This window comes from Salmo salar, chromosome 11 (genome assembly GCF_965601325.2).
Source record: "Salmo salar chromosome 11, fSalSal1, whole genome shotgun sequence".
Taxonomy (NCBI): Eukaryota; Metazoa; Chordata; class Actinopteri; order Salmoniformes; family Salmonidae; genus Salmo; species Salmo salar.
This window is the reverse complement of record NC_138301.1, coordinates 25,466,886-25,492,314: the sequence shown is the minus strand read 5'-3', so window position 1 is coordinate 25,492,314 and position 25,429 is coordinate 25,466,886. Positions and strand designations below refer to the sequence as shown.

At 43.4% G+C, this 25,429-nt stretch overlaps 1 protein-coding gene across 2 annotated transcripts; it reads right to left on the bottom strand.

The window, feature by feature from the left end:
- Window positions 1–824: 824 nt before the first annotated feature.
- Window positions 825–25,367, bottom strand: LOC106563530 (anoctamin-5). Of its 2 annotated transcripts, none has more exons than XM_014129206.3 (20): window positions 25,012–25,367; window positions 10,176–10,246; window positions 8,161–8,268; window positions 7,428–7,496; window positions 6,388–6,672; window positions 6,179–6,298; window positions 5,940–6,055; window positions 5,171–5,305; window positions 4,641–4,746; window positions 4,306–4,366; window positions 4,022–4,173; window positions 3,845–3,919; window positions 3,497–3,725; window positions 3,060–3,238; window positions 2,824–2,921; window positions 2,485–2,606; window positions 2,187–2,392; window positions 1,813–2,015; window positions 1,512–1,617; window positions 825–1,312 (listed from the first exon to the last, which is right to left on the bottom strand). In XM_014129206.3, exons 1-20 carry the CDS (start codon window positions 25,130–25,132, stop codon window positions 1,088–1,090), a joined length of 2,787 nt encoding a protein of 928 aa, XP_013984681.1. In that variant the 5' UTR covers window positions 25,133–25,367; the 3' UTR covers window positions 825–1,087. The 2 variants fall into 2 exon arrangements, with proteins under 2 accessions (XP_013984681.1, XP_013984682.1); XM_014129207.3 differs by having other exon boundaries at window positions 25,057–25,367.
- Window positions 25,368–25,429: the final 62 nt, after the last annotated feature.

Below are 25,429 nucleotides of genomic sequence, written 5' to 3'. Positions count from 1 at the left end.
ATCATCAGGTTTGCATGGATAGGAGTTTCGGCTTTCCATGGTGACATCACCATGTGGTAAATTGGTTGATAGACCAAATACAAAGAGAGTTCCAAACCTCTCTGCCAATAACATCTAGTTTTGAATTTTCCCCTCCCCACTCAAGACTACTCCCACAGTCCTAGCAAAATTCTTGTTTGAAAAAATAGTTTTTTGCTCAGAAGCAATTGTAGCCAATTTTTATGGAAATCTATTACGGTAAGTTACTTAATTGTTACCCAGAAATGATTTGATATTGATATACAGACGGTTGCATTGGGCCTTTAATTTACAGTTTTTACATTGACTCCAATGAAAATATCTCAAATACATGACAGTAATGAAAGGAAAACACATCACATTTAACGTAGCCCAGCTACAGCCAAATTGAAGCAGATAACATGCCAACATTTGAAGGCAAATAAATTAGATTTTATATGTTACATTCTATCAAACATGCATATTACTTTAAAGGTAATTAATTAGATAGCTGCCGATAAAAGCCATGGGATATCTTTGGCAGTCTTTGCTGGATATGTTAGTAACATATTATGACATTGTGGATAAGGTGAGCATGATATTACATTTTTTTCAAGAAGCTGTATATTGTCTGGTACAATACCATGAATCCCAATAGCATTTAACAAGTTGGCACATACTTTTGTAGGATTCCATAATATCCTATCACAATCAACACTGGCACTGAATGACAATCACTTGCAAGAAACATCATTGCACAGAAGATATGAAGCAAGCTGAACAATAGGAGCTTGCATTGCATCAGCATTGGACGCTGAGAAAAGGTGACGAGATGGGATCATCGATGAAATTAATCCGTCCCTGCCTCCAATGAAAGTCCTAATATAGGCGAAAAGGTTGAAATCTGCTAGCTGCTCATTAGAAAATGAACAAACAACAAAACAAAGAGAAACAGTTGATAGGATTGCCCCACTGACAGAAGCCCTTTACTGTACTTCTGTTTGCCATCAGTGGAGGAGCCTTCACAGAAACACCCTCCCAGTTAGGTTAGCCAGGTTAGCCAGGTGGGTGTGAGTTACTGATTGGGGGCCTACAGGCACTCAGATAACACGTCATGCTTGTCGGTGGCAGTGCAGACCTCAGGTTTGGCTTCAATGATAAAACTCTGACTCAGCTGGATCTTGAGCTTCTCCACCTCGTAGTTGTGCAGGTATTCCTGGATGAGGTAACGTTCCCGTTTGATCCGAGCCTTCACCTCGGATGGCACATCCGGGATCAGCCAGGCCACAAAGAACTTCACCACAAACACCACGTGCTGATGGGAAAGGAAGAGGGTTTTTACAGAGCATACCATTATCACACACTCACCTTATGAAGTACAGATGATAACATGTTGAAAGACAGTGATAGCAAAGATTGGGTTCTGCTGCATACTGTATATAATGGAGAGAGCACCTGCTGGTTTAGAGTGGAGAGATGTGCTGTGTTCCATACACATATTTTGGTTGGCTTACCTCCATGATAATGATGAAGGCCAGTTTGGCTGCCAGGATGTGCCAGAATTGCATAGTGTGGGAGTACTGCCTTTGGTGGCCTGGAGGGTAGCGGTAGTCACGGTACCTGAGACAACATATAGGGCTAATGTCAGGACACAACAACTACATACACTAGTGCTAAACCCCAAGCATTGACCTGTCCTCTGTAAACATCTGGATTAATACAATCACAGCTCCATAGTCAAGACTTCAAGTGAAGTCAAGACAAAGGGTATTTTAATGTGCAAGTGAGTGGCCTGGCATTGCAGTCGCTTCCCACCTGCAGGTGGTGATGAAGGAGCTGTTGAACCAGGCAGGAATCGCCCCCTCCTCGGGCGTACTGAGAAGAGGGATCTGGGAGATGTCATACACTGACAGGCTGTTGTTGATGTAGCCACTCATGGTGGCTTCAGAGCCAGGGTGGTAGGCATACAGGTAGACCAGGCGGGGGATCATGTCTGAAGTAAAGGCCATGATGAATGCCTGGGGAGATGAGAGAGCATGAGAGGGGATCCGAGACACATTGAATTATTGTATTTTGATTATACAGTGTATATGAATTGTAAAATGGGTCTGTTTAACAATAAAGACATAGATTTGAACACTTGATAACAACAACGTGGCTACAGCTTAATAACATTTAATCCTACTCACATTGGTGACAACGGACAAGATGGCTACCACATTGAGGATCTCCTGCCATGCTCCGATGTTGTGGGCCTTGGCCGCCACAGGCCGGCGGAACTGGGTGGTGAACTTCCAGGCGTCCACTCTGACCTCCAGGATGTTGTTACAGAGGGCCAGCAGGGGGGCCAGGGGGAAAGAGGCCACAAACAGAGTGATGAAGCCAAACTGGATTACTGCAGAGGGAGAGAGAGAATGTTGATGAACAGCCATACACAGTCTCCTGTCTATGTGGGAAGAGAGTGGAGTGGGTTAAGGGCCTTCTTACCCATCTCCAGGTACTCATAGAACAGGCCCAGCTGGCTGAAGTTCTGCAGGTCATGGTCCTGCTCCCAGCGGCTGTACTGATCTTTCCGGGCCTTCCTGCTGCACCACCAGTTCCTCAGCAGCCTGACAGGATACAATATAGATTGAGAGAATATTGAACTCTGAGGAGGGCACATGTGTACAAATGACATACTGAATGTCAGACATCTTTATAACATAATATTTACACAGCCAGTTTAAGCTGGTTCACACCCCATGGTGGAGTAGATATGCAACTGAAAGGTCATCGAGGTACATTTCGCAGTCTATCAGAAGTAGCACAGAGGTCAGTGAAACTCACGGCAGTAGGGCCTCCTGGATGTTCCCACACACCTGCTTCCCTGTCATGACGATCACCAGCTGGGTGGTCAGCTCAATCAGACAGCCTCCTGGGTCACACTGGGACAAGTTGCAGTGGGTGTTTAACAGTTAGGTTTGAGATCAAAACATAAATACTGTAGTTTATTCTTCAAAAGGTGTGAGTTTCATATAGTAGAATGTGTTCATATACTGTAGATGCTGTGTGACAAAGCTCACCTCCTCGTTCCTCAGCCTGCTGTATTTGCCAAACATGTACGTGTAGTTGCCTGGGTAACCCACAAACTTGCCCTTGAAGAAGGCCACGTAGAAACATGAAGAATAGTAGTTGACAAACTGGAAGAGGAACATCTTCATTGTCAACTTGTTTTCATACTCCAGATGTGTCTTGGGAATTTCTGTTGGAGCAAGTAGTTGGAGGTCAAAGCCATTCAAGGCACACCAGCTACCTAAACTAACGGGTGCAATGTACTGCTGAGGTATGAATGAATTTGTATAGGAGAGAAAATATAAAAAAGGGAATGAGCAGGAAATGGGTAGTTAATGTGACCTGGGGTAAACATCACTTTAACTTGATGTGCCATCTGTGTTCCATCTCCCTGCATTTCCTGCTCCTCCTGATCTAATCGCCATGATAGCGAGCTTCTCCTCCTCACCCATATCAGTGATCCAGATGGCCACTCGCTCATAGAAGAAGTTAAGGATCATAATGATGACAAAGTTGATAAAGGAGGCGGTGACAGAGGTAGCGAGCTGCGGGGTGATGAGAGAGCCCACCAGATGGATCTTCTTAGTGGGGCTGTCCTTCATGATGCTGGCAAAGGCCGCATACACAGCCAGCCTGTAGACTATCACCCCAGTGATACAGGCCACAATCAGAAGCACCTGTGGAGAATACAAAATCCACATGCTACAGTGCACACATACAGCGCACAAACAGTATACTGCACACTGGCGAACAAATGCTTGCAGACACACAGAGTTGATGTAGTATGTTGGCTTACCCAGAACAGAACAGTAACACCCGAGAAGCAAAAGAGACCACACTTTTTGGGGAGGGGAAGGTATGGCTCCATTTCCTGCACAATTACAAATAAACGGAAAGCCCAGTCAGTAGTTTACATTGAATACTTTAGAATTTTCACACAAGCAGTGTGTAATAACCAGTTGTCAGCCCGTACCTGGGTGATCCGGTTGAGTCTCTGGTCAGTGCACTTGGTCTCAAACTCCGGGCGGATCTGGAGCTGCTGCTGCTCCTCCTCAAAATCCACCAGGTCCCATTCATACTCCAACTGGGCCTGGCGCCGCTTCCAGAACTCCAGGAACAGAGTCACTGCAGAACCGACAGGGTCATTACACTCTAACAGTAACAGTCTGTCTCCCTCACAGGGGAGACTGTAATTCTGTAATTCTGTAATTCTCCAACAGGTTAAATACAGTAACAACAGAGTGGACAGACACTTACCCCAGATCCCCATAAACATGGCAAAGAACACGGTCCCCTCGTTATCAAACAGATGGGATTGCTGGAAGAGGGAACATGGACAGGATGAGCTCCTAACCCCCCAGAGGAAATGACATGCTGTGCTTTGGCCACAGCAAGATGACATACTGCACACTCAGCATGAGAGATTTCACTGGCTTTGATTGACAGGATGGTTTAAACAATATAACAATAAGCTAATCATGCATAATATTTACACAGCCATAATTTTTTTAAGTGTGAGGAGCCATCAAGAATTAGATGTAATAGATTACGTTGTGACTGAATGACAGAATAAAATGTGTATGTTCCTTTACCCAGGATGAGAGGCACGTGGAGTTGAGCTTCCAGTAACTACACTTCTTATCACACAGTGGACACATCACAATACTCCCTCCAATGCTGGGGTCACAGATCTCCTTACTGTGGGAGAGATACATAGGAAGAATAGAAAGTGGGAAAGAACATTAATACATTTGATATGACGTGACTTTACATGTCCTGTATAGACTGACAAAGTTGTGTGATTTAGTGTACTGTTGGATGTGCAACAACAAAGATGTCTTTTTTTTTTACACAATTATTATTAATATACTGAATACACACCATTAGGGGTGTGTGTGTGTGTGTGTGTGTGTGGTGTGTGTGTGTGTGTGTGGGGGGATGATGGCCCACTTAGGCATGATTCAAAGGCTGTGTTTAAACAGGCAGCCCAATAATTCAATATCAGATCTTCTGCCAATAATTGGGCGAAATATTAGAATTGGGCTGCCTGTTTAAATGCAGCCAATTAACTGTTTTCCTATTTTTCAAATAAGGCACCTTTCTGCCCCCTGGTGGTACTAACCTTGTTAAATTATCATCGTAGCTTAGCACACCATAAGTAAAACATATGACGCCCATGACCGCAGCAAAGAACAACATCTCTGTGTAGAAGCCCAGCCAGGCAAAGTAGATCCCAATCTTCTCCCCATAATACTTCCTGTTAACAACACAGAGATAATTTAACTTATTTGGCATTAGGGAGTAGGGACACTTAGTATTTGCGTGGTGTTATAGATCAGGGGTTCCCAAACTCTAACTCGGGGCCCCCTTCCATCATTGGGGGACATCCTGCATCTCCCCTGCACACGCACACACACCACGTCTATTTCTATGGGCACAGGGACTGTTCATGATATAAACTGTTCACACCTCTCTTGTTGGTGGAGAGAACATTGCAGGTTTAAAGCAAATTTTCATGCAATTCTATACATTTTGTCATGTCTAATGTGTATTCATGTGATATTTGAGTGACAACAATTATTACAACAATATCTATGGGCTAAAAAACCTAAATAAAAAACGTCAGCTGACATTTCTGACAAGTTATAATTCGCTCTCTAAGATACACAATGACTGACATGACAAGAGGAACTGATGATGCACTACCCTATTTAGAAATTGTACCTTGTGCATTCTACTATTACAACTTTCAAGAATAAGTTTAAAGCCGGACTGAGTTCGCCTCCCTCCCTCCCCTCCACTCCCTCCCTCCACTCCCCCCGTTATAGACGTAGATCTTTGTGTCTATGCATGGGGGAAATGTAACCGATGTCCAGCCGATGTTGTCTTACCTGATGAGGTTGAGGGGCTGCTCCTTGTAGAAACAGAGGAACCTAGCCCAATTCTTATAGAGGTGGTAGCGTTCGCTCTCACACTGCTCATTTGTGTTCCTCTCCCAGTATCGACACTGACAGCATAGAGGACAGGAGAATAAACAGTTCTAGTTTAGAAAAAATCTGACATCCTCACATGAAATCTACTGTGAGTATGTTGATGTGCAGATGTAGGTAGGGCGTTACGCTTTTCTTACATCATGAAGTGGGAAGGCTGAGGTGTAGGTCCCGTTGTTCAGCAACCGCTTGATACCTTTCTTGTCTGTCTCCTTGCGGTCCTCTTTATAGTACGGACAGCGAGACAGGATGTAGTACACCTGACAGGAAGGGACATCAGATCAGTGTGTGTGTGTGTGTGTGTGTGTGTGTGGGCTCGCTAGATTCTGTGTTAAGATACTATACTCACAATTCTGTTGCGTGTGGAGGGGGGGAAGAAGGTGTCTCGGTTTTTGATGAGGAAGAAGTCTATCTTGTCCTTATCAAATGGAGAGGTGAAGTAGTCAGGCTGTGGGCGCATCACCTTCTCTGGCAGGCGGAACGGTCGGGAGAGCCACTCCAGTGGAACGTCCTGTCCGTGGGGGATGTCGCTTTCTTTAAAGGGAACCTTGATCTTCAGCACGTCAGCGTAGGTGGCCAACACCTCCCATGGGGCGTGGATCTTCAGGAAGTACGTTTTCAGATCATCTGAGTCCTAAGAGGAATGAGTTGAGAGAGGACAGAGAGAGGCAGTTTGACTGACCATAAATAACATTTAAGCACAAAACAGAGGAATCATTTAAAATATAGAGTACATTTAATAATTATATAACATTTATAATATTTTCTACATTTCCATTTGAATATAGTACACATTTTCACCTAAAAATGTGTAAAGAAAACATAGAAGCACTGAGTGTACAAAATATTAGGAACACCTTCCTAATAGTGAGTTATTTTCTTTTTCCCTCAGAACAGCCTCAATTCATCGGGGCATGGACTAAAAGGTGACTCCAATGCTTCCCACAGTTGTGTCAAGTTGGCTGGATGTCCTTTGGGTGGTGGAACATTCTTGATACACAGAGGAAACTGTTGAGTGTGAAAACCCCAGATGCGTTGCAGTTCTTGACACACACCAACCTGTGCACCTGGCACGTACTACCATACGCCATCCAAAGGCACTCAAATCTTTTGTCTTGCCCATTCACCCTCTGAATGGCACACATACAAAATCCATGTCTGAATTGTCTCAAGGCTTAAATATCCTTCTTTAACCTGTCTCCTCCCCTTCATCCCCTTCATCTACATCTATACATTAAACACCCTTCTACCACTGAGGAAAGAAGACTGTGGAGTGGAATTCCCCTTTAAGAAAGCTCTGCTGAGATATTCCCCACCTTGCAGTAATGTGATGTGCTGCTGCATGATGACCACTAGAGAACACCAGCGTGCCACAGATGGGTAACTCACCGATTTGTCCTCAGTCTCAAGCTCCAGTCCAGCCTTCCTAAGGTTGGCCTCAAACTCCCTCCTCCTCTCCTGTACAAATACAGAGACAGACACACATGCACTTTAAGCAATAGCAAGGACCAGGGCAGAAAAGCATTTTCCCTTGTATCTCCCCCTCTATCATCGCTGCTATTACTTTATCCTTCCATCCATCCTTGTATTCTAACTTCCCAATTCATTCTCATAATCCATTTTGTTCTTGTAGAAGCTCTGTTGAAAGACTGCCTGGCACCAGTCACAGCATTCTCAAAGTCTAAAAATCAGAGGCTAGAGGGCCTTGTAATAATGACCTTTGGTCTGTCTATGGTCTGTCTGTGGCATGAAATCTTTGCTCCTCTGTCAAGAAAGACGTGATGCAATTACCCGAACAACAAGGTTTCAACCACTGGGAACTTGTCAGCCACTTCCTTTTCGCCACCTTCTCCTCTTACCGCCCTGATTCAGGCTGATTATGAGTCATGGTCACTTGGTCAGTTGACCCCAGACACTGTCTTTACTGTGACAAAATGTTTTGCAACGGAAAACGAAAATAGCTGTGTTCTTATTGAAGCCATTCAGGCTCAAAGCAAGCCTGACCACTCCAAGGTTAATGCTCTGTGCTGTCATGTCCGTGTTGATAAACTGCCATGTGTCTCTCTGTAACCACACAATGCTCTCTGTCTCTGTGTTGATGATGGTGCGTGATGCTGCCCACCTGCTTCTTCTCTCCATCCTTGTCATCTAGGTAGGACAGTATGAAGTCAATCCTGCGAACCCCGTCCCTGAAGAACACGGTGTCTTTGTTCTGCTGTAGTCTGTCAGTCTGGAGGGCAGACAGAGAAGAGTGTCAGAACACTAACCCACACAAACTATTTCTCTCCTCCTCCTATGAACAGAGAACATCTGTTTACTGAATGTGACGATGTACGTTAGAAGCACATTAAAAGTACATGGTAGTAGTTTAGTATATAGTTTAGGACACGCCCAAAATTAAATAAACAGATTTATTTTGTAATGATAGTGGAGTTTCTCTCTTTTGTGTGGTTTGTCTTATGTAACTTGAATAGGAGTTAGGAGGAAGTGGATCCTGGACATTTTCCAGTGAAAGCATGCCTATCATTATACTAAACGTAGCCCTCAACTATGGCAAGCAAAGAGGTACATACTGTACTAGGGCCTGAAATGAACTTTTTGTTTTTTATAATAACGTTAAACCTAGTCTTGATATTCTCAGATCATCCCAGACCAGTATACAGCCACTTCTTGATTCAAGCCCCAAACCTGGCACTGACAATGCTCTTCAATCACAATGCTCCACACTCCAGTTTGCCAGGGTTGCAGCTACACTTCACACTCCAGTTTATTTATAAGCATATTAAGGATATGCAGGAGAAAGTCTTAGTATAGAGAAACTGCACCCTTGTTAAAAAGATAAATGCTTGTGAAATTCAGGAGATTGTATATGCAGTGGGTTAAAGGCTGTTTCTCAACTAGGTTTGTTAACTCCTGGTTTTATTCCACCTGAGGGGACCAGCTAAGTATTTACAGTGCAATGCCCTGCAGTCAGGACGACAGTGGGGAAAAAACCTTTTTGACACAGCATTGGACCTGGAGTGGAGGAAAATGGCTTTTCTTGATCCAATCGGCTAAGATTATGTTCACCGATTCCAGGTCTTACATCATCTTTTGAACCTCATTTGTGAAGAAGGATTGTGTGGGGTCTGTTTCATCATGTGACTAGGAGGAAAAGCGCTTCAGTCCAATTAGCGATAAAGCACAGGCGGGTCCCTATATTCAGCAGTATCCTGGCTCTGGAGGACACTCTGTGGTCGGGAATAGAAACAGAGCCCCTCCCCTTTTTGTTTATCAGCCTCCCACACCCACAAACAGGGAGGAAGGAAACAGGGTGTGGATACAGCATACAATTCTCAAGATCATCAACAGAATTAGGTTGGAGAAAGCCTATTAGAACAGTTTGAAATGTATGGCCTTCCACCTTTATGTGTCAAAGCATGCTTGAATATGAGTGAGAGAGAAAATGTTCAAGTTCCCTAGTTCTTGAACAACAGATTAATGCTGGATAGAGAACACGGACACAGACACAAAACAAACACAGTAATATTTTCTCTGTAGGCAGTATTTTAGTGTGTGCTTATTGCCTGGGGAGAGCTGATCTGATAAAGAGAGGAGCTCTCTGAGAGACACTGAGGTCTTGTGACTGAACAATGAGAACTGTAGTAGAAAGAGGTCAGTTGTTTCCAACATAGGCAAGGTACACAAAGGCATGCAAAACAACCTCTTTTCAATACACACTCGCTATTGATCAAGAATATTGATCATGGATGAGGATTGATCATGCATGTGGAGGAAGACTAAAAACAAGCACATAATCATACATTTCTTACAACCATATATGCACATAAGTGCAAAAATGAATCTACTAATCCAGTATACCTTCAAAATTGTGTTAACCTTTATCAGGTAAATAATATGATCTGTTTTTTGTTTGTTGTAGCTTTCAATTCATTTGCCCGTTGCATTGCAGAACACTGCTGCATTACAGCACAGAGAGCTTGGGAAGTCATCTAGGGCAGGGATACGTTAATGTAGAGGGAAAGGAGAGTGTCCAGGCAGGTCAACATGGGGTCATGGGACTCAAATCAAAGTTTATTTGTCACGTGCGCTGAATACAACAGGTGGAGACCTTACAGTGAATTGTGTGAAACTCACCTCTGTGTGTCCAGGTAGCTGTGTTCCTCTGTCCTCTATAGAGTTATTACGACTGTGGCCATTACATTCCTCTGTGTAGAGAAAAGAAACACGAGCAGAGATGAGTTGAAAGGGGAAGTCTGCAGTTGAAGTCAGAAGAGTCATTAAAACTTATTTTTCAACCATTCCACAAATGGCTTGTTAACAAACTATAGTTTTGGCAAGTTGGTTAGAACATCTACTATGTGCATGACACAAGTCATTTTTACAATTGTTTACAGACAGATTATTTCACTTATAAATCACTGTTTCACAATTCCAGTGGGTCAGAAGTTCACATACACTAAGTTGACTGTGCCTTTAAACAGCTTGGAAAATTCCAGAAAATTATGTCATGGCTTTAGAGGCTTCTGATAGGCTAATTGACATCATTTGAGTCAATTGGAGGTGTACCAATGTATGTATTTCAAGGCCTACCTTCAAACTCAGTGTCTCTTTCCTTGACATCATGGGAAAATCAAAAGAAATCAGCCAAGACCTCAGAAAAACAATTGTAGACCTCCACAAGTCTGTTTCATCCTTGGGAGCAATTTCCAAACACCTGAAGGTACCACGTTCATCTGTACAAACAATAGTACGCAAGTATAATCACCATGGGACCACGCAGCCATCATACCGCTCAGGAAGGAGACACGTTCTGTCTCCTAGAGATGAACGTACTTTGGTGCGAAAAGTGCAAATCAATCTCAGAACAACAGCAAAGGACCTTGTGAAGATGCTGGAGGAAACAGCTACAGAAGTATCTATGTCCACAATAAAATGAGTCCTATATCGACATAACCTGAAAGGCCGCCCAGCAAGGAAGAAGCCACTGCTCCAAAACCGCCATAAAAAAGCCAGACTACGGTTTGCAACTGCAGATGGGGACAGAGATCGTACTTTTTGGAGAAATGTCCTCTGGTCTGATGAAACAGAAATAGAACTGTTTGGCCATAATAAACATCGTTATGTTTGGAGGAAATAGGGGGAGGCTTGCAAGGCAAAGAACACCATCCCAACCGTGAAGTACGGGGTTCGCAGCATCATGTTGTGGGGGTGCTTTGCTGCAGGAAGGACTGGTGCACTTCACAAAATAGGTCGCATCATGAGGGAGGAAAAATATGTGGATATATTGAAGCAACATCTCAAGTCATCAGTCAGGAAGTTAAAGCTTGGTCACAAATGGGTCTTCCAAATGGACAATGACCCTAAGCATACTTCCAAAGTTGTGGCAAAATGGCTTAAGGACAACAAAGTCAAGGTATTGGAGTGGACATCACAAAGCCCTGACCTCAAACCTACAGAAAATTTGTGGGCAGAAATGAAAAAGCGTGTGTGAGCAAGGAGGCCTACAAACCTGACTCAGTTACACCAGCTCTGTCAGGAGGAATGGGCCACAATTCACCCAACTTATTGTGAGAAGCTTGTGGAAGGCTACCCGAAACATTTGACCCAAGTTAATAAACAATTTAAAAGGCAATGCTACCAAATACTAATTGAGTGTATGTAAACTTCTGACCCACTGGGAATATGATGAAAGAAATAAAAGCTGAAATAAATAATTCTCTCTACTATTATTCTGACATTTCACATTCTTAAAATAAAGTGGTGATCCTAACTGACCTAAGACAGGGCATTTTTACTAGGATTAAATGTCAGGAATTGTGAAAAACTGAGTTTAAATGTATTTGGCTAAGGTGCATGTAAACTTCCGAATTCAACTGTACATACATTTTTGGACTTAGGATATATAGTATAATGATATACTGTATATGAGTCCATTGATTCTTGAATGATATTACTTAAAAATGCCTCATGAGCTTAGTTTAACTGTCAAACCCCATCAGAACCCAAAACATAAATTAGTTTTAATCCAATGTTTGTAAATATTGTAAATGTAAACAAACACTGTATAGTCTCAAAACATGGTTAAAACTATAATGTTGATATCTTGGCAGGTCAGTCCTTGCATCTATCCCACTGGGCAGAAACTGGTTGAATCAATGTTGTTTTCACATCATTTCAAGAAAAGAAATCAAATGTGATGACATTGAATCATCGTGGAAAACTGATTGGATTTGTAAAAAGACATCAACGTAAGGGAATTTCGTCTCTATTTCACCTACCTTTTAACCTAAATCCAATGTCATGGTGAATTCACGTTAGTTGACAACTCAACCAAATGTAAATAAACAAATGTATGTTGAACTGTGGTCTGTGCCCAGAGGGATAGGTCTAAGGATTGCCTCTTTAACAGAAAACTATTTACAATGTACAAATTACATAGTGATATGTGTATCTACTCATTTATTTAAGAGAGAGAAAGCAATGGGTTGTTTGTCTAAATACTTTACTTCACTAGTCCAGAAGCGTAATTATTCCAGCCTCATCACACCAATTAGCCTAATAGGTCTTAATGAGATACATTTTCTAATCAAGTGTATGTTGTCAAACTTGTTCACTGTGTATGATACCTTCATTACATATAGTCAACTGGCTAAATGAATCCCAGAAAAATAAAGCTATGTTATTTAACAACAATTACTTTGTAATGTCATCAGATACACTACTTGAAGCCCATGAAATCCCATGACCCATTCCTCTGTTTCCATCCACATTCCTTTTCTACAGATTTGCCAGTGATTTTGCAGATGATCGAGTCGGTCTCCCTCCTATTACGTAATACTTCTATATTGAGAGGAGGGATTGCTGATGTGAAGAAAACAGCATTAGTCTGTCAGTGGAACTGTGTTGTGTTCTGACATCTGACCACCCCAACACAACACTGTGTTGACATGGACTGCCCTCAGGGCAACAGCATGGTGAAATAGACATGAAGACACTCACTCTCTCAAGAGCTCTCAGAGATAAAACCAGGGGAAAGAACTAAACACATATAAATATAAAGACCCACTATCACAAAAGCACACTTTCCATCTGGAGACACACAGACAGAAACACACAGCATTCCAGCAGCAGAGCAGCGCACTCCCCCAGCCTGGCAGACCCTGCTAGAGGGAATGTGCTCATGTTGCAGCGCAGCCTGCCGCCTGTTTTTTTCTGAATGCTGGGAAACAAGCACTTCCCGTGGGGGAGGTTAGGCCTCTACGTGCACGGAGGGATGGGGGAGGGAGCAGCAGCCCAGTCAGAGGCCCTGTAGTTCCCTCAGACATAACACAATCTAGCTTACCACAGGAAGGACTCGTTCTGCCCTGAGCCTTTCTTCCATTGGATGAGGAGGATATTGTTTAAGAACCGGAATTTTACTGAGTGCCTTGCAAGCCAATGAGAGGCTTGAGGGAGCCGCTCTGTACAGCTGAGAGGTAAATTATAGAGACAACTCATGAGGTAGGAATGATGTTGAGACTGCCAGCCAGCCAGATGAGTCTGAGCACAAGCATCCCTAACCCCTATGAAGGTCACAGAAGTTGTGTCAAGCTGTGATGATTGTACTGCTAACAGTCATTATCAGTCCAGAGCTGAGCAAACACAGAGAGAGAGGGAGTGTGTTACCAAAGACAGACAAGGCCACTTTTATTAGACATTTATAGATGGCAGCACATCCACACACATGCAAAAACACACAGTATAGTATACGCATAGTATACATACGTTCACATACACCTCAGCATCCAAGCAACACACATTTTTCAATGTTTTCAAAAATGAATACAATGGGAAACACATATCCTCAAATAAAACTACCACAGTATGGTTTAACACATAAATACACACACAAAGGTATGTGGACACCCCTTTAAATTAGTGGATTCGGCTATTTCAGCAACACCCGTTGTATGAAGTGTATAAAATCGAGCACACAGCCATGCAATCTCCAAAGACAAATTTTGGCAGTAGAATGGCCTTACTGAAGAGCTCAGTGACTTTCAACGTGGCACCATAATAGGAGGCCACCTTTTACAATTTCTGCTCTGCTAGAGCTGCCCCCATCAACTGTAAGTGCTGTGAAGTGGAAACGTCTAGGAGCAACAACGGCTCAGCCGCAAAGTGGTAGGCCACACAAGCTCACAGAACGGGACCGTTGAGGGCTGAAGCGCGTAAAAATCGTCTGTTCTCGGTTGCAGCACTCACTACCGAGTTCCAAACTGCCTCTGGAAGCAACGTCAGCACAATAACTGTTTGTCAGGAGCTTCATAAAATGGGTTTCCATGGCAGAGCAGTTGCACACAAGCCTAAAATCACCATGCACAATGCCAAGCGTCGGCTGGAGTGATGTAAAGCTCGCCGCCATTGGACTCTGGAGCAGTGGAAACACGAATCATGCTTCACCACCTGGCAGTCAAGACTGACAAATCTGGGTTTGGCGGATGCCAGAAGAACGTTACAGTGCCAACTGTAAAGTTTGGTGGAGGAGGAATAATGGTCTGGGGCTGTTTTTCATGGTTCAGGCTAGTCCCCTTAGTTCCAGTGAAGGGAAATCTTAATGCTACAGCATACAATGACATTCTAGACGATTCTGTGCTTCCAACTTTGTAGCAGCAGATTGGGAAAGGCCCTTTCCTGTTTCAGCATGACAATGCCCCCGTGCACAAAGCGAGGTCCATACAGAAATGGTTTGTCGAGATCGGTGTAGAAGAACTTGACTGGCCTGCACAGAGCCTTGACCTCAACCCCATCGAACACCTTTGGGATGAATTGGAAGGCCGACTGCGAGCCAGGCCTAATCGCCCAACATCAGTGCCCGACCTCACTAACGCTCTTGTGGCTGAATGGAAGAAAGTCCCCGCAGCAATGTTCCAACATCTAGTGGAAAGCCTTCCCAGAAGATCGGAGGCTGTTATAGCACCAAAGGGGGGACCAACTCCATATTAATGACCATGATTTTGGAGTGAGATATTTGATGGGCAGATGTTCACATACTTTTGGTCATGTAGTGTACCACCTCCTGGAACTAGACCCACATTCAGATAATAGGAGATCCACTAGTGAAGATGTACATCTAAATAAACACCCACTGTCTGCAGAACACCAAGTTACTGTAAACACGTCTGTAGTCTCCAGCACACGCTAAATTAAACTGACATTGATAACCCCATTGATGAAGTCCTAGAGAACATCTCATCCTACTGTAGCTGACCTACAATTACCTTCAGTGGGCAGTCCAGAGTGATGAATATCTCACATTATTGCTTAAATGGATGTGCAAGACAATGTCCGAGGGGGTGTGGTATATGGCCAATATACCACGGCTAAGGGCTGTTCTTATGCACAACGCAACGCAGAGTGCCTGGATACAGCCCCTCGCTGTGGTATATTGGCCATATACCACAAACCCCCCGAGGTGTCTTATTGCTATTATAAACCGGTTACCAACATAGTTAGCCCTAGCTCTTTATAAAGGGAGATATCTGGCAGGTTTCTGCTCATGTTTCCCTTTCTGAAATATCAAATAATCCACAGAGAGATGCATAGATTAAATTATCCCAACAAAATCACACAAAAAAATATCTTTTAAATGTCAAATATGGTGCAGGTAAATTCAATAAATGTAGCGTATTGGATTTGAAAGGTCATTTCCTTGCTTCCTATACTAAATCAAATGGAGCGATCCACTGGTAAACCCAAGGCCTTGGCACTCACTCCCAGAGGACCAGAGGATGCAGTGTAGTATAGGGCTGGGTTTGGGTTATGAGGAGCCTGGCTCTGCAGCCACTGGCATGAAGGGAGGGAGGCTGGGCAGAGTACAAGCACAGTACAAGCCTCAGAGTAACCAACAGCAGTACATACAGACACAGCCACTGACACAGCCACTGACTATGAGGTGAGGTTTGGAGTGGAGATGATGAAAGGACGGACAGACAGGCATCACATTAAGCCTTTCATCTGCCAGTACCTGTTAATAGGATCATCCTGAATGCTGTCAGTATAGCAGGGCCATCTTCTTCAGAGGAGAGACACAGGACAAAGGGGTTAGTCTGCTTAACAATATGCTGCTGGACATTGATAGATAGATTTATGATATCACAAATACACAAATTCTGAATTAGAATATCTAGAGTAGCAGAAAAACAATCTGTTTTTGCACCCACCACTGACACAGACACACTAGCCTCAAAGAAACAGGCCAGCTGTTACATATGTTTGATATATTCTCTGTTTGGTTCAATCACAGCAAGTGGCAGCGTGAGGACAGGAATACATTATTCAAGTTTTATTTGTGCCATAAAGAAGCTGTCACCTTGATGCTGCTGAGGACCTAACAGCACCTGCGTCACCTGCTCCCACCGGTGGCACCTGTCTACTTTCCAGTGACAGTGCCTTCCTGATTGTCTATTGTTTCAGCCAGATAAACCTTTAGACAGCCTGGTAAATGATGTATTTCATCAGACCAAGCCAATCTGGTTAGTGATTTAAATGGTAATACGAGGCCTGAGCTTTAGGCTACTTTCCTCTAATGAACCTTCTCCTCTTCTGTTTCAGCCACTGGGCTTCCCCTGTTATTCATGTTTCAAGTTTTATTAGTTGTTTGTTCAGGATACACAGGGCATACAATGTCCAACAAAATGTTTACTTGCAGGTTCCTTCTTGACAATGCAACAACACTAAGAAATAAGAATATGAACATAAAGTAAATGGCTCAGTAGAATAAAATATTTAGCATAAGTATAATACAGGAAGGCACAATTTATCAGCAGCAGTTGTGATGTGTGTGTAGCATGAATTTATACGTGTGTGTTTGTGTGTGCGCATATGTGCATGCGTGTGTGTGTGTGTGAGTGAGTGCTTGTGTGCTAAGGTGAGGAGAGTCAGTGCAGGTGGTCAGTCCAGTTCAAGTGTTCAAAAGCCATCAGACTTCTAGATAGAAACTGTCTCTAAGCCTGTTGGTATCAGACCTCATGGTACGATACCGTCTGCCCAATGGTAATGAAGTGAACAGCTGATGGCTGGGCTGTGTGAGGTGCTTGATGATGCTGCAGGCCTTCCTCAGGTGTCCAGACCCAGGGCTCTGAGCATCATTATCATATTACAGTTGGCTCTACCAGAGAAAGCTTATTGAAGAAGGAGAAATTGTTCTCTGATGAACTAAAAAAGTACTCCAGTCTCATCTCATGTTAGGCCAGGGATTCTCACAGTTTATAATAGATGAAATGACAGTTTATAATAGGCATTGTGATGCTGCACAGTGATGCTGTACCCTGTTTCTGGCTATTTAATTAGACGGATCTCTAGACTAAAGGTTAAAGCATTCCTATATGTCTGTATTTACTGTAAGTCAATAAGTACTAAATGGAAATCAGTGGCCCATTATGTGTCATTCCTCCCCCACATAACTAGAGCTGATTAGTTTATCAGGGAAACACTGTAGGCCACAGACATACACAACATTCTCATTCACTCATGACCAACATGGTAAGATAACCGGCCATATGTTTTATGGCCCTACACACAGCAGATGGATCATCTAGAAGGCCAGCATGTGAGGCTTGCGCAACATACATCCTATTGTTGAAAGATGTTAGTGTTGTAAGAGACACAATGAACCACAACAATGTCACTATGTTGCTACCATGGCCTGATGTGACCTATTATATCTAAACTCTTATCATCCTTGTAGCTCCAGCTAAAAATAGCACCATGACATATCAGACTGGCTTATTTTGACTGACTCAAACATACATGACTCATGGCTCCAATAGCCTAACTATTGACATCATCCCCAAGTTCATTTTCTCAGGGGAAAGACAACATACAGGATACCTCACTGAAATTACATTGGTTTTGTAACCCTGTAGGAAGAGAGACCAATCCATGCTTTGCTTTTGTTTACCTTGCTGAAGTCACCAAATGCTAACTCCAGGATTTTGAAATACATTTTATTTAGCATGTTTTAAATTAAGCAGCATATGGTCTATGTTTAGGGGGAGGCCATACTCCCAGTGCTAAAGGTAGAAACCCACTGGGTGCAGACGTCATTTCAACATCTAGTTTTGATTTACATTTGGTTGAGTTGTCAATTAACACAAATTCAACAAAACACCATGTCATTGGATTTAGGTTGTAAATTCAATGAAAAAAATATTAAATTCTCTTTTGTTGATTACTTTTTAAAAATCCAATCAGTTCTCCATGTTGATTCAGCGTCACCACATTACATTTTTTTGTTGAAATGATGTGGAAACAATGTTGATACAACCAGTTTTTGCCAAGTTGGAAAGCTGTTTTGAATCCCAATTCTCACATCGTCTGTTGATGACTTTCTGCACATGGAACAAACAAACTCTCTGTCACGTTTGTCGTACGAAGGAGACCAAAGCGCAGCGTGTGTACCGTTCCACATTTTATTATAACTGTGAAACTATGCAAGACATACAAATAAACAAACTAATAAACAAAACGTGACGAAGCGGTGCAACATACACTTACTCAAATTAATCTCCCACAAAACCTAGTGGGAAAAACAACAACTTAAATATGATCCCCAATTAGAGACAACAATGACCAGCTACCTCTAATTGGAGATCATCCCAAACAACAACATAGAAATACAGAAACTACAACCCCACGTAGAAATACAGAAACAAGACAAAACCCCCAACATAGAAAAAAGAAACTAGAACCAACATAGACATAAATAAACTAGACAAAACCCCCTGTCACACCCTGACCTACTCTACCATAGAGAATAAAAGCTTTCTATGGTCAGGACGTGACAGTACCCCCCCCAAAGGTGCGGACTCCGAACGCAAAAACCTAAACAACAAAAAAAAAAACAGGGAGGGTTAGGGTGGGTGTCTAATGTCGGTGGCGGCTCTGGTGCAGGACGAAGACTCTTCACATCCCGCGGATCCTCCTGCATCGGAGGCAGTTCTGGTGTGAGACAAAGAACCCTCACATCCTGCTTATCCGCCAGCATAGGAGGTGCTCCGGTTCGGGCCGTAGCTCCCACTCCGCCAGCTGATCCCTCTGCTTTCGTGTCACCGGACCGTGGATCATCGCCGGAGGCTCCGGGATGCGGGATCGCCGCTGGAGGCTCCGGACTGCGGGACCGCCGCTGGAGGCTCCGTACTGTAGGCTGTCTCAGGAGGTTCTGGACTGGGGACCGTCGCTGCAGGCTCCGTGCCATGGATCATTACTGCAGGCTCCGCGCCATGGATCATCACTGGAGGCTTTGTGCCATGGATCATCACTGGAGGCTCCGGGCCATGGCTCATCCCTAGAGGCTCCGGGCCATGGCTCATCCCTAGAGGCTCCGGGCCATGGATCATCCCTACAGGCTTCTTGCCATGGATTATCACTGGAGGCTCCGGGCCATGGATTATCACTGGAGGCTTCGTGCCATGGATCATCACTGGAGGCTTCTTACGTGGAGCTGGAACAGGTCTCACCAGACTGGGGAGACGCACTGGAGGCCGGGTGCGCAGTGCAGGCACAGGAAATACTGGGCCATGGAGGCGCACTGGAGGTCTGGAGCATAAGGCTAGCACAACCTGTCCTGGCTGGATGCTTACTTTAGCCCGGCAAGTGCGGGGCGCTGGCACAGGACGAACTGGGCTGTGAAGGCGCACTGGCAACACAGTGCGTAGAGCTGGCGCAGGATATCCTGGGCCGTGGAGGCGCACTGGAGATCTGGAGCGTATGGCTGGCACAACCCGTCCTGGCTGGATGTTCAGTTTAGCCCGGCAAGTGTGGGGCGCTGGCACAGGACGAACTGGGCTGTGAACGCGTACTGGCGACACAGTGCGTAGAGCTGGAGCAGGATATCCTGGACCGAGGAGGCGCACTGGAGACCAGGAGCGCTGAGCCGGCACAATCCGTCCTGGCTGAATGCCCACTCTAGCATGGCAAATGCGGGGCGCAGGCACAGCGCGCACCGGGCTATGAATGCGCACTGGAGATATAGTGCGCATCACAGCATAACACGGTGCCTGGTTGTTCACCTGCTCCCCACGGTAAGCACGGGGAGTTGGCTCAGGTCTCCACCCTAACTCTGCCAATCTACCCGTGTGCCCCCCCCAAAAAAACATTTTTTGGGGCTGCCTCTCGTGCTTCCGTCGTTGCCGTGCTAGTTCCTCGTATCGTCGCCGTTCCTCTCTCGCTGCTTCCACCTGTTCCCATGGGAGGCGATCCCATCCGGCCTGGATCTCCTCCCACATCCAGGATCCCTTGCCATCCAGGATGTCCTCCCATGTCCAGTCCTCCTGACCACGCTGCTTGGTCCGTTGGTGGTGGGAGATTCTGTCACGTCTGTCTGAAGAATGGGACCAAAGCGCAGCGTGTGTACCGTTCCACATTTTATTATAACTGTGAAACTATGCAAGACATACAAATAAACTAATAAACAAAACAACAAACCGTGATGAAGAGGTGCAACATACACTTACTCAAATTAATCTCCCACAAAACCTAGTGGGAAAAACAACAATTTAAATATGATCCCCAATTAGAGACAACGATGACCAGCTGCCTCTAATTGGAGATCATTCCAAAAAACAACATAGAAATACAGAAACTAGAACCCCACATAGAAATACAGAAACAAGACAAAACCCCCAACATAGAAAAAGAAACTAGAACAAACATAGACATAAATAAACTAGACAAAATCCCCTGTCACGCCCTGACCTACTCTACCATAGAAAATAAAAGCTTTCTATGGTCAGGACGTGACAATCTCCCTTCTTATCTCCAGGATACAATAGGCCTAGTCCCGGAAGGGAACTGTGCCTTGACAAAACCCTGAAAGTTAGATCAGTAGAGTGGACCAACACCCCGGTGCACCTCCCAGCGAGGGATCATGGGCAGAGCAGATAGCAGAATTCATACTTTATCTTCTCTAAAACAGACATGAAATGTCATCCTTCTAATACTATACTGTTTGAATGAGGCATTCTTGAATAAGGAGGAAAAGTAGAAATGCTAGAATATTACAGATTTTGTCCTTCCCCTAATTTTCTTCATCTGCACCCTTTGGCCTCGTTATGTACTGCATAACCGCCACTGAGGATATGGCAGAGTACATGAAAACAAACTGTTGTTCTTTGTTCTTCGTAGCTTGTTGCCTGTTAGCCTAATCAGATGTGATGCCCAGGTTAACCCACAGATAGAACATGAAATGCTTTGGCACAGAGCTTCCTAAACCCACAAAGCAACACAATCACAAAGCCCACTGTGATCAAGTGCATCGATCAATGTTATTCATAATTTATATATTAATCTGCTCAGGGCCATTGAAATGGAATTGTGGAAGACCAAAGAAGGGATAATAACCAAATGGAGGTGAAAGGAGAAAAGTCCAGACATGTAATGTTTTTATCATCCAGTGCACTAACTGAAATGAAAAGTGGATTAACCCTCACGCCGATATTCAGATACTGCCCACAGTCTGTCTAACTCAGCTATCAAAGAGAAAATTTAATGACTCAGCCAGTTTCCATGGCAACACCGGGGCTCCCCCTAGTCTGTGAGCCAAGATGCTTGCCCTCCCCACCAGATATAAAACACCTTAAATGGAAGCGGTGCACAACTGTCTAATACGTTTCTTATTAGATCATCAATGATTAAGGGAGAGTGCTGTAATGCAAAGATGATTATTTAGGCCTAGTTTGTGCAGGACTGCCCCTGATCAAGACCAATTAGGCATGCAGAATTGGCAACACACTATGAAAGGCTTAGGTCTCCTCACTTGAAGCATTGAGTTTGAATGAATAGAGGTTTTACTGGAATAGTGAGAGATGTTGTTTGTAGAATAGCAGGCCTAGTATTTGATAATACTACTGTCTTATCAGAACCTTTCAATACAACTATTTTGTCAATGTAAATTATTTAGAGCCATGAGAGCCATAACAAGGCAGCCAGTGTGAGCATGTGGGTAATATAACTATCAAAATAAATGATTCTGTATTATAGATGCAGATTAACCTGAAGTCTACTCAGATTCAGTCCCTACATAAACATTTCAACATGGTGATCCACAACACAGATGCACATATAAATAGATCTTCTCTGTTATTGTGCAGGAAGGTTTTCCCTGATAACAGCCAACACAAAGTCATTGGTGTGAAAGGGCAGTCTATCAACACGGAACTCCACACTATCTAGACCCAGTGTGGGTAGTCAGCCATACGGTGGGTCTTTACTAACAAGGAGCCTTAACACCAAAGGGCAAGTGACAGATTGTCCTTAAATGAACCTGCTCAGTCAACTTACTTCACATTAAGAACATAAATGCCTATTGCTCAGAGATAGTGGAACCACATCGCGTGGCCCTGTTTCTGTAATACCAAAATAAGTAAAATGGACAGCAGAGTTTGTTTGAGGAATCTTCCATTTACGGTTTCCATTCACATTTTGGCAGACCCACTTTATCCAGAGTGACTTATAGGAACAATTCGAGTTAAGTGCCTTGCTCAAGGGCCCATCAACAGATTTTTCACCTAATCAACTCGGAGATTCAAACCAACAGCCTTTCAGTTACTGGCCCAACGCTCTTAAACACTAGGCTACCTGCCGCCTTTTAGGGGTGAGATGCTAAGAGGGATGTAAACAGTGTGAGGGAGGTTGGAGAGAAGCCGGACTGTTTCCATCCATCAGTGAACTTGCTCCGACTCACTTAATTTCCCAGCAGAGGAGAGACGGATATAACAATATCTCAAAACCATAATTACTGCGGCATTATTGAAACCACTTTACTGTCGACATTATGAATGATCACGTACTTTTCTTTCTGTGAAGTCATACATAATAAATTGTAGCCTACAAAGTATTTTTAACAAAAGGAACATCTGTAATTGTTGAAATATATTTATTACCCACAGCAGCTCTACATTTTCTGAGCTACCTCTCAACCAACAACATTTCATAGAGGGACCCTTGCTACCATGACAGCTTAACACATCATGCAGTGGATGGCTGTATCCGGAGACCAAGTCGTGTCTGTGGGCAACTCTGTATAGGCACACTGCCACATTCTCACAAATTGTGAGAAAATGTGACATGTTTGTTATAACAAATGTGATCTAGTAATATATTCTGCATATATTCTGACATCTCTGGATGTAAGCACAATTGGAAAAAGAGTAGTACTGTTACAGTCCAACTCCTCCCTACAGATCTCTTCAGTGAGTGACTGCTCAGTCAGTCCGTAGCATCATGGTCTATCCCTGTCTAGATTGGCACTCAAGGTAGGGAGACTATCAGCAGATAATTGTGTTTAAGTGTTCATGCACTCAATGTTAACAACTATCTGGTCTCTAGCGTGTAATTGTGTGAGTATTACCTTGGGACAGTGTGGCACCACACAAAGCAAAGGTTATAGATATGGATTAGAGGCCTACTGACGCCCTTTGAGACATCCTGAAACTAGGGAAAAACTGAAAACAATTAGTATTCCAATTTCTGTTGGATTTTACAAATCCATGATTAGACAGTTAAGGACAACCACATGCGATGGACTGGACATGTCTGTGTTAGCACACCATTGCAGATGTCTACCTATAACTTGTTTCCTTTCCGCCATGAAATTTTACAGAAAACATGAACATAGGACACAGCTTATTCACACAGGAGCACATTAAGGGGAGACGTAGGGGAGCAATACTGAGAGCAATACTGAAGTTATGGTTTAGTTAATGGTGTTTATAGTTAATGGTGTTTAAAAGGGCGGGCATGGACACAACAATGGCCAGTTTCAATCGACATTCCTTGTGCAGTGTGGAGTGACTAATACTGTAAATTCTCAATAAAGGGATATAGATAAGCAGAGTGCCGCTTGCATCAGCTTTACTAGGCCTATACATTGGCACAACAGATCAAGCTTGCATTGAATAAGACATCCATCTGCAATAATTATGTTTTTTAATCACAAACCTGCTTGGAAATTACATCATTATGAATAATATTGAACTTATTTGGGGTCAATACTGATCACTTTGAATGCTGATGTATAAAACAACAAAGAAATGTCCAAATACATGCCATTTTACAGACTTCTGCAATGGGCTTTAAGTAACTGTCCAGTAAAAATCTCTATAAAAAGGTAATATTCTGATAACTCATACCCAAATAATGTTGCTGACTCGTATTTGTGGCCAAAGCATAAATTGGAGAAAAAAACACTATAAAACCCCCGCCTCAAACCTGTATCTCAAACAGACATTTCAAAAATGCTTGTTATTTCCTTATAGAGGATGATGTCATCCTAGATGGCCAATCAGCAGTCTACTAGTGTAAATATGTTTTGGGACTGGTATATGCCCACACCATTCTGTTGTTGGGCTATGCCCACACCATTCCAACACAGAAAACATAACACACTTAATTGCCATTTTTTGGAAGGACAACTATTTCACTCATATTGTAATTCATTATTGGTCATATTTCATATAAATCTAGAAACACTGAACAGTTACTTTAATATGTCAGTTTCTCAAACTTCAAGTTTGTCCTTCTCTCTCCCAGTAGACCTGTCAGCATGTGAATGACGTCACCGCATGTATTCAGTCATTTAAGAACTATACATTTAGTTGTACAACTGTACAAACACATGAAACTGTTTCTGAAACATAATCTGTTATAAATAACATGTACATTCCATGAAATGTGCTCATATTTAGGCTAAACATTGTATGTGCCTCTCATCTAGGTAGCCCACTGACATAGTGACATATGGCACAGACACAAGTAAACCATTAGCCAAACATTATTCCGAACCCAAATAATAAACAGTGGTAGTTCTAGTCACAAAACTGATAGAACCAACCTTTAGTTGGTTGTGTTTCCTTGAACATTTTCTGAACGCGCTATAGTAAACTTCTTAATAGCCAATGAAAACAAAGATTATGGTATAGCCTACGTTTACCTTGTATATTACCAAAGTAGGCTAATCTCCGAATGTGCTCTTTACCTCCAATCTGCGAATCCATTGCGCTCTTCATTTCGATCAAAGTTTCTTCGCTTGCCATTCCCGTTATTCTTCTCATCTCCACTGACTACAAGGAAGGAGCTGCTTTTTCAGGAAAGTGAGGACGGAGAGAGAGGATGCCACCCCACGACTCGATCCTCGACACAATGTATTTGAGTTTGAGGCTTGGGTTTCACACCAAAATCAACGTTTCAGGCATTTATTGGCTGAAAGAATGCCCCAACATTGTCTTGACATATCCTATCATATTAGAATTGCACTCATTCTGCTTCTCTAGCCACTATACATATTTAAGGGGAGTGGCAAAACCAAGCACATTCTGTCGGCAAATCATTGTCCATAAAGAAGTAACCTA

Bases quoted from the DNA above. Each gene is read 5' to 3' on its own strand.
- LOC106563530 (XM_014129206.3), bottom strand. From the start codon at position 25,132: ATGAGAAGAATAACGGGAATGGCAAGCGAAGAAACTTTGATCGAAATG. The intron at 7,497-8,160 runs GTGGGCAGCATC...GTATTTGTACAG, and splicing joins AGGATGGAGAGAAGAAGCAG to GAGAGGAGGAGGGAGTTTGA. The intron at 4,747-5,170 runs GTTAGTACCACC...TCTCTCCCACAG, and splicing joins TACGATGATAATTTAACAAG to TAAGGAGATCTGTGACCCCA.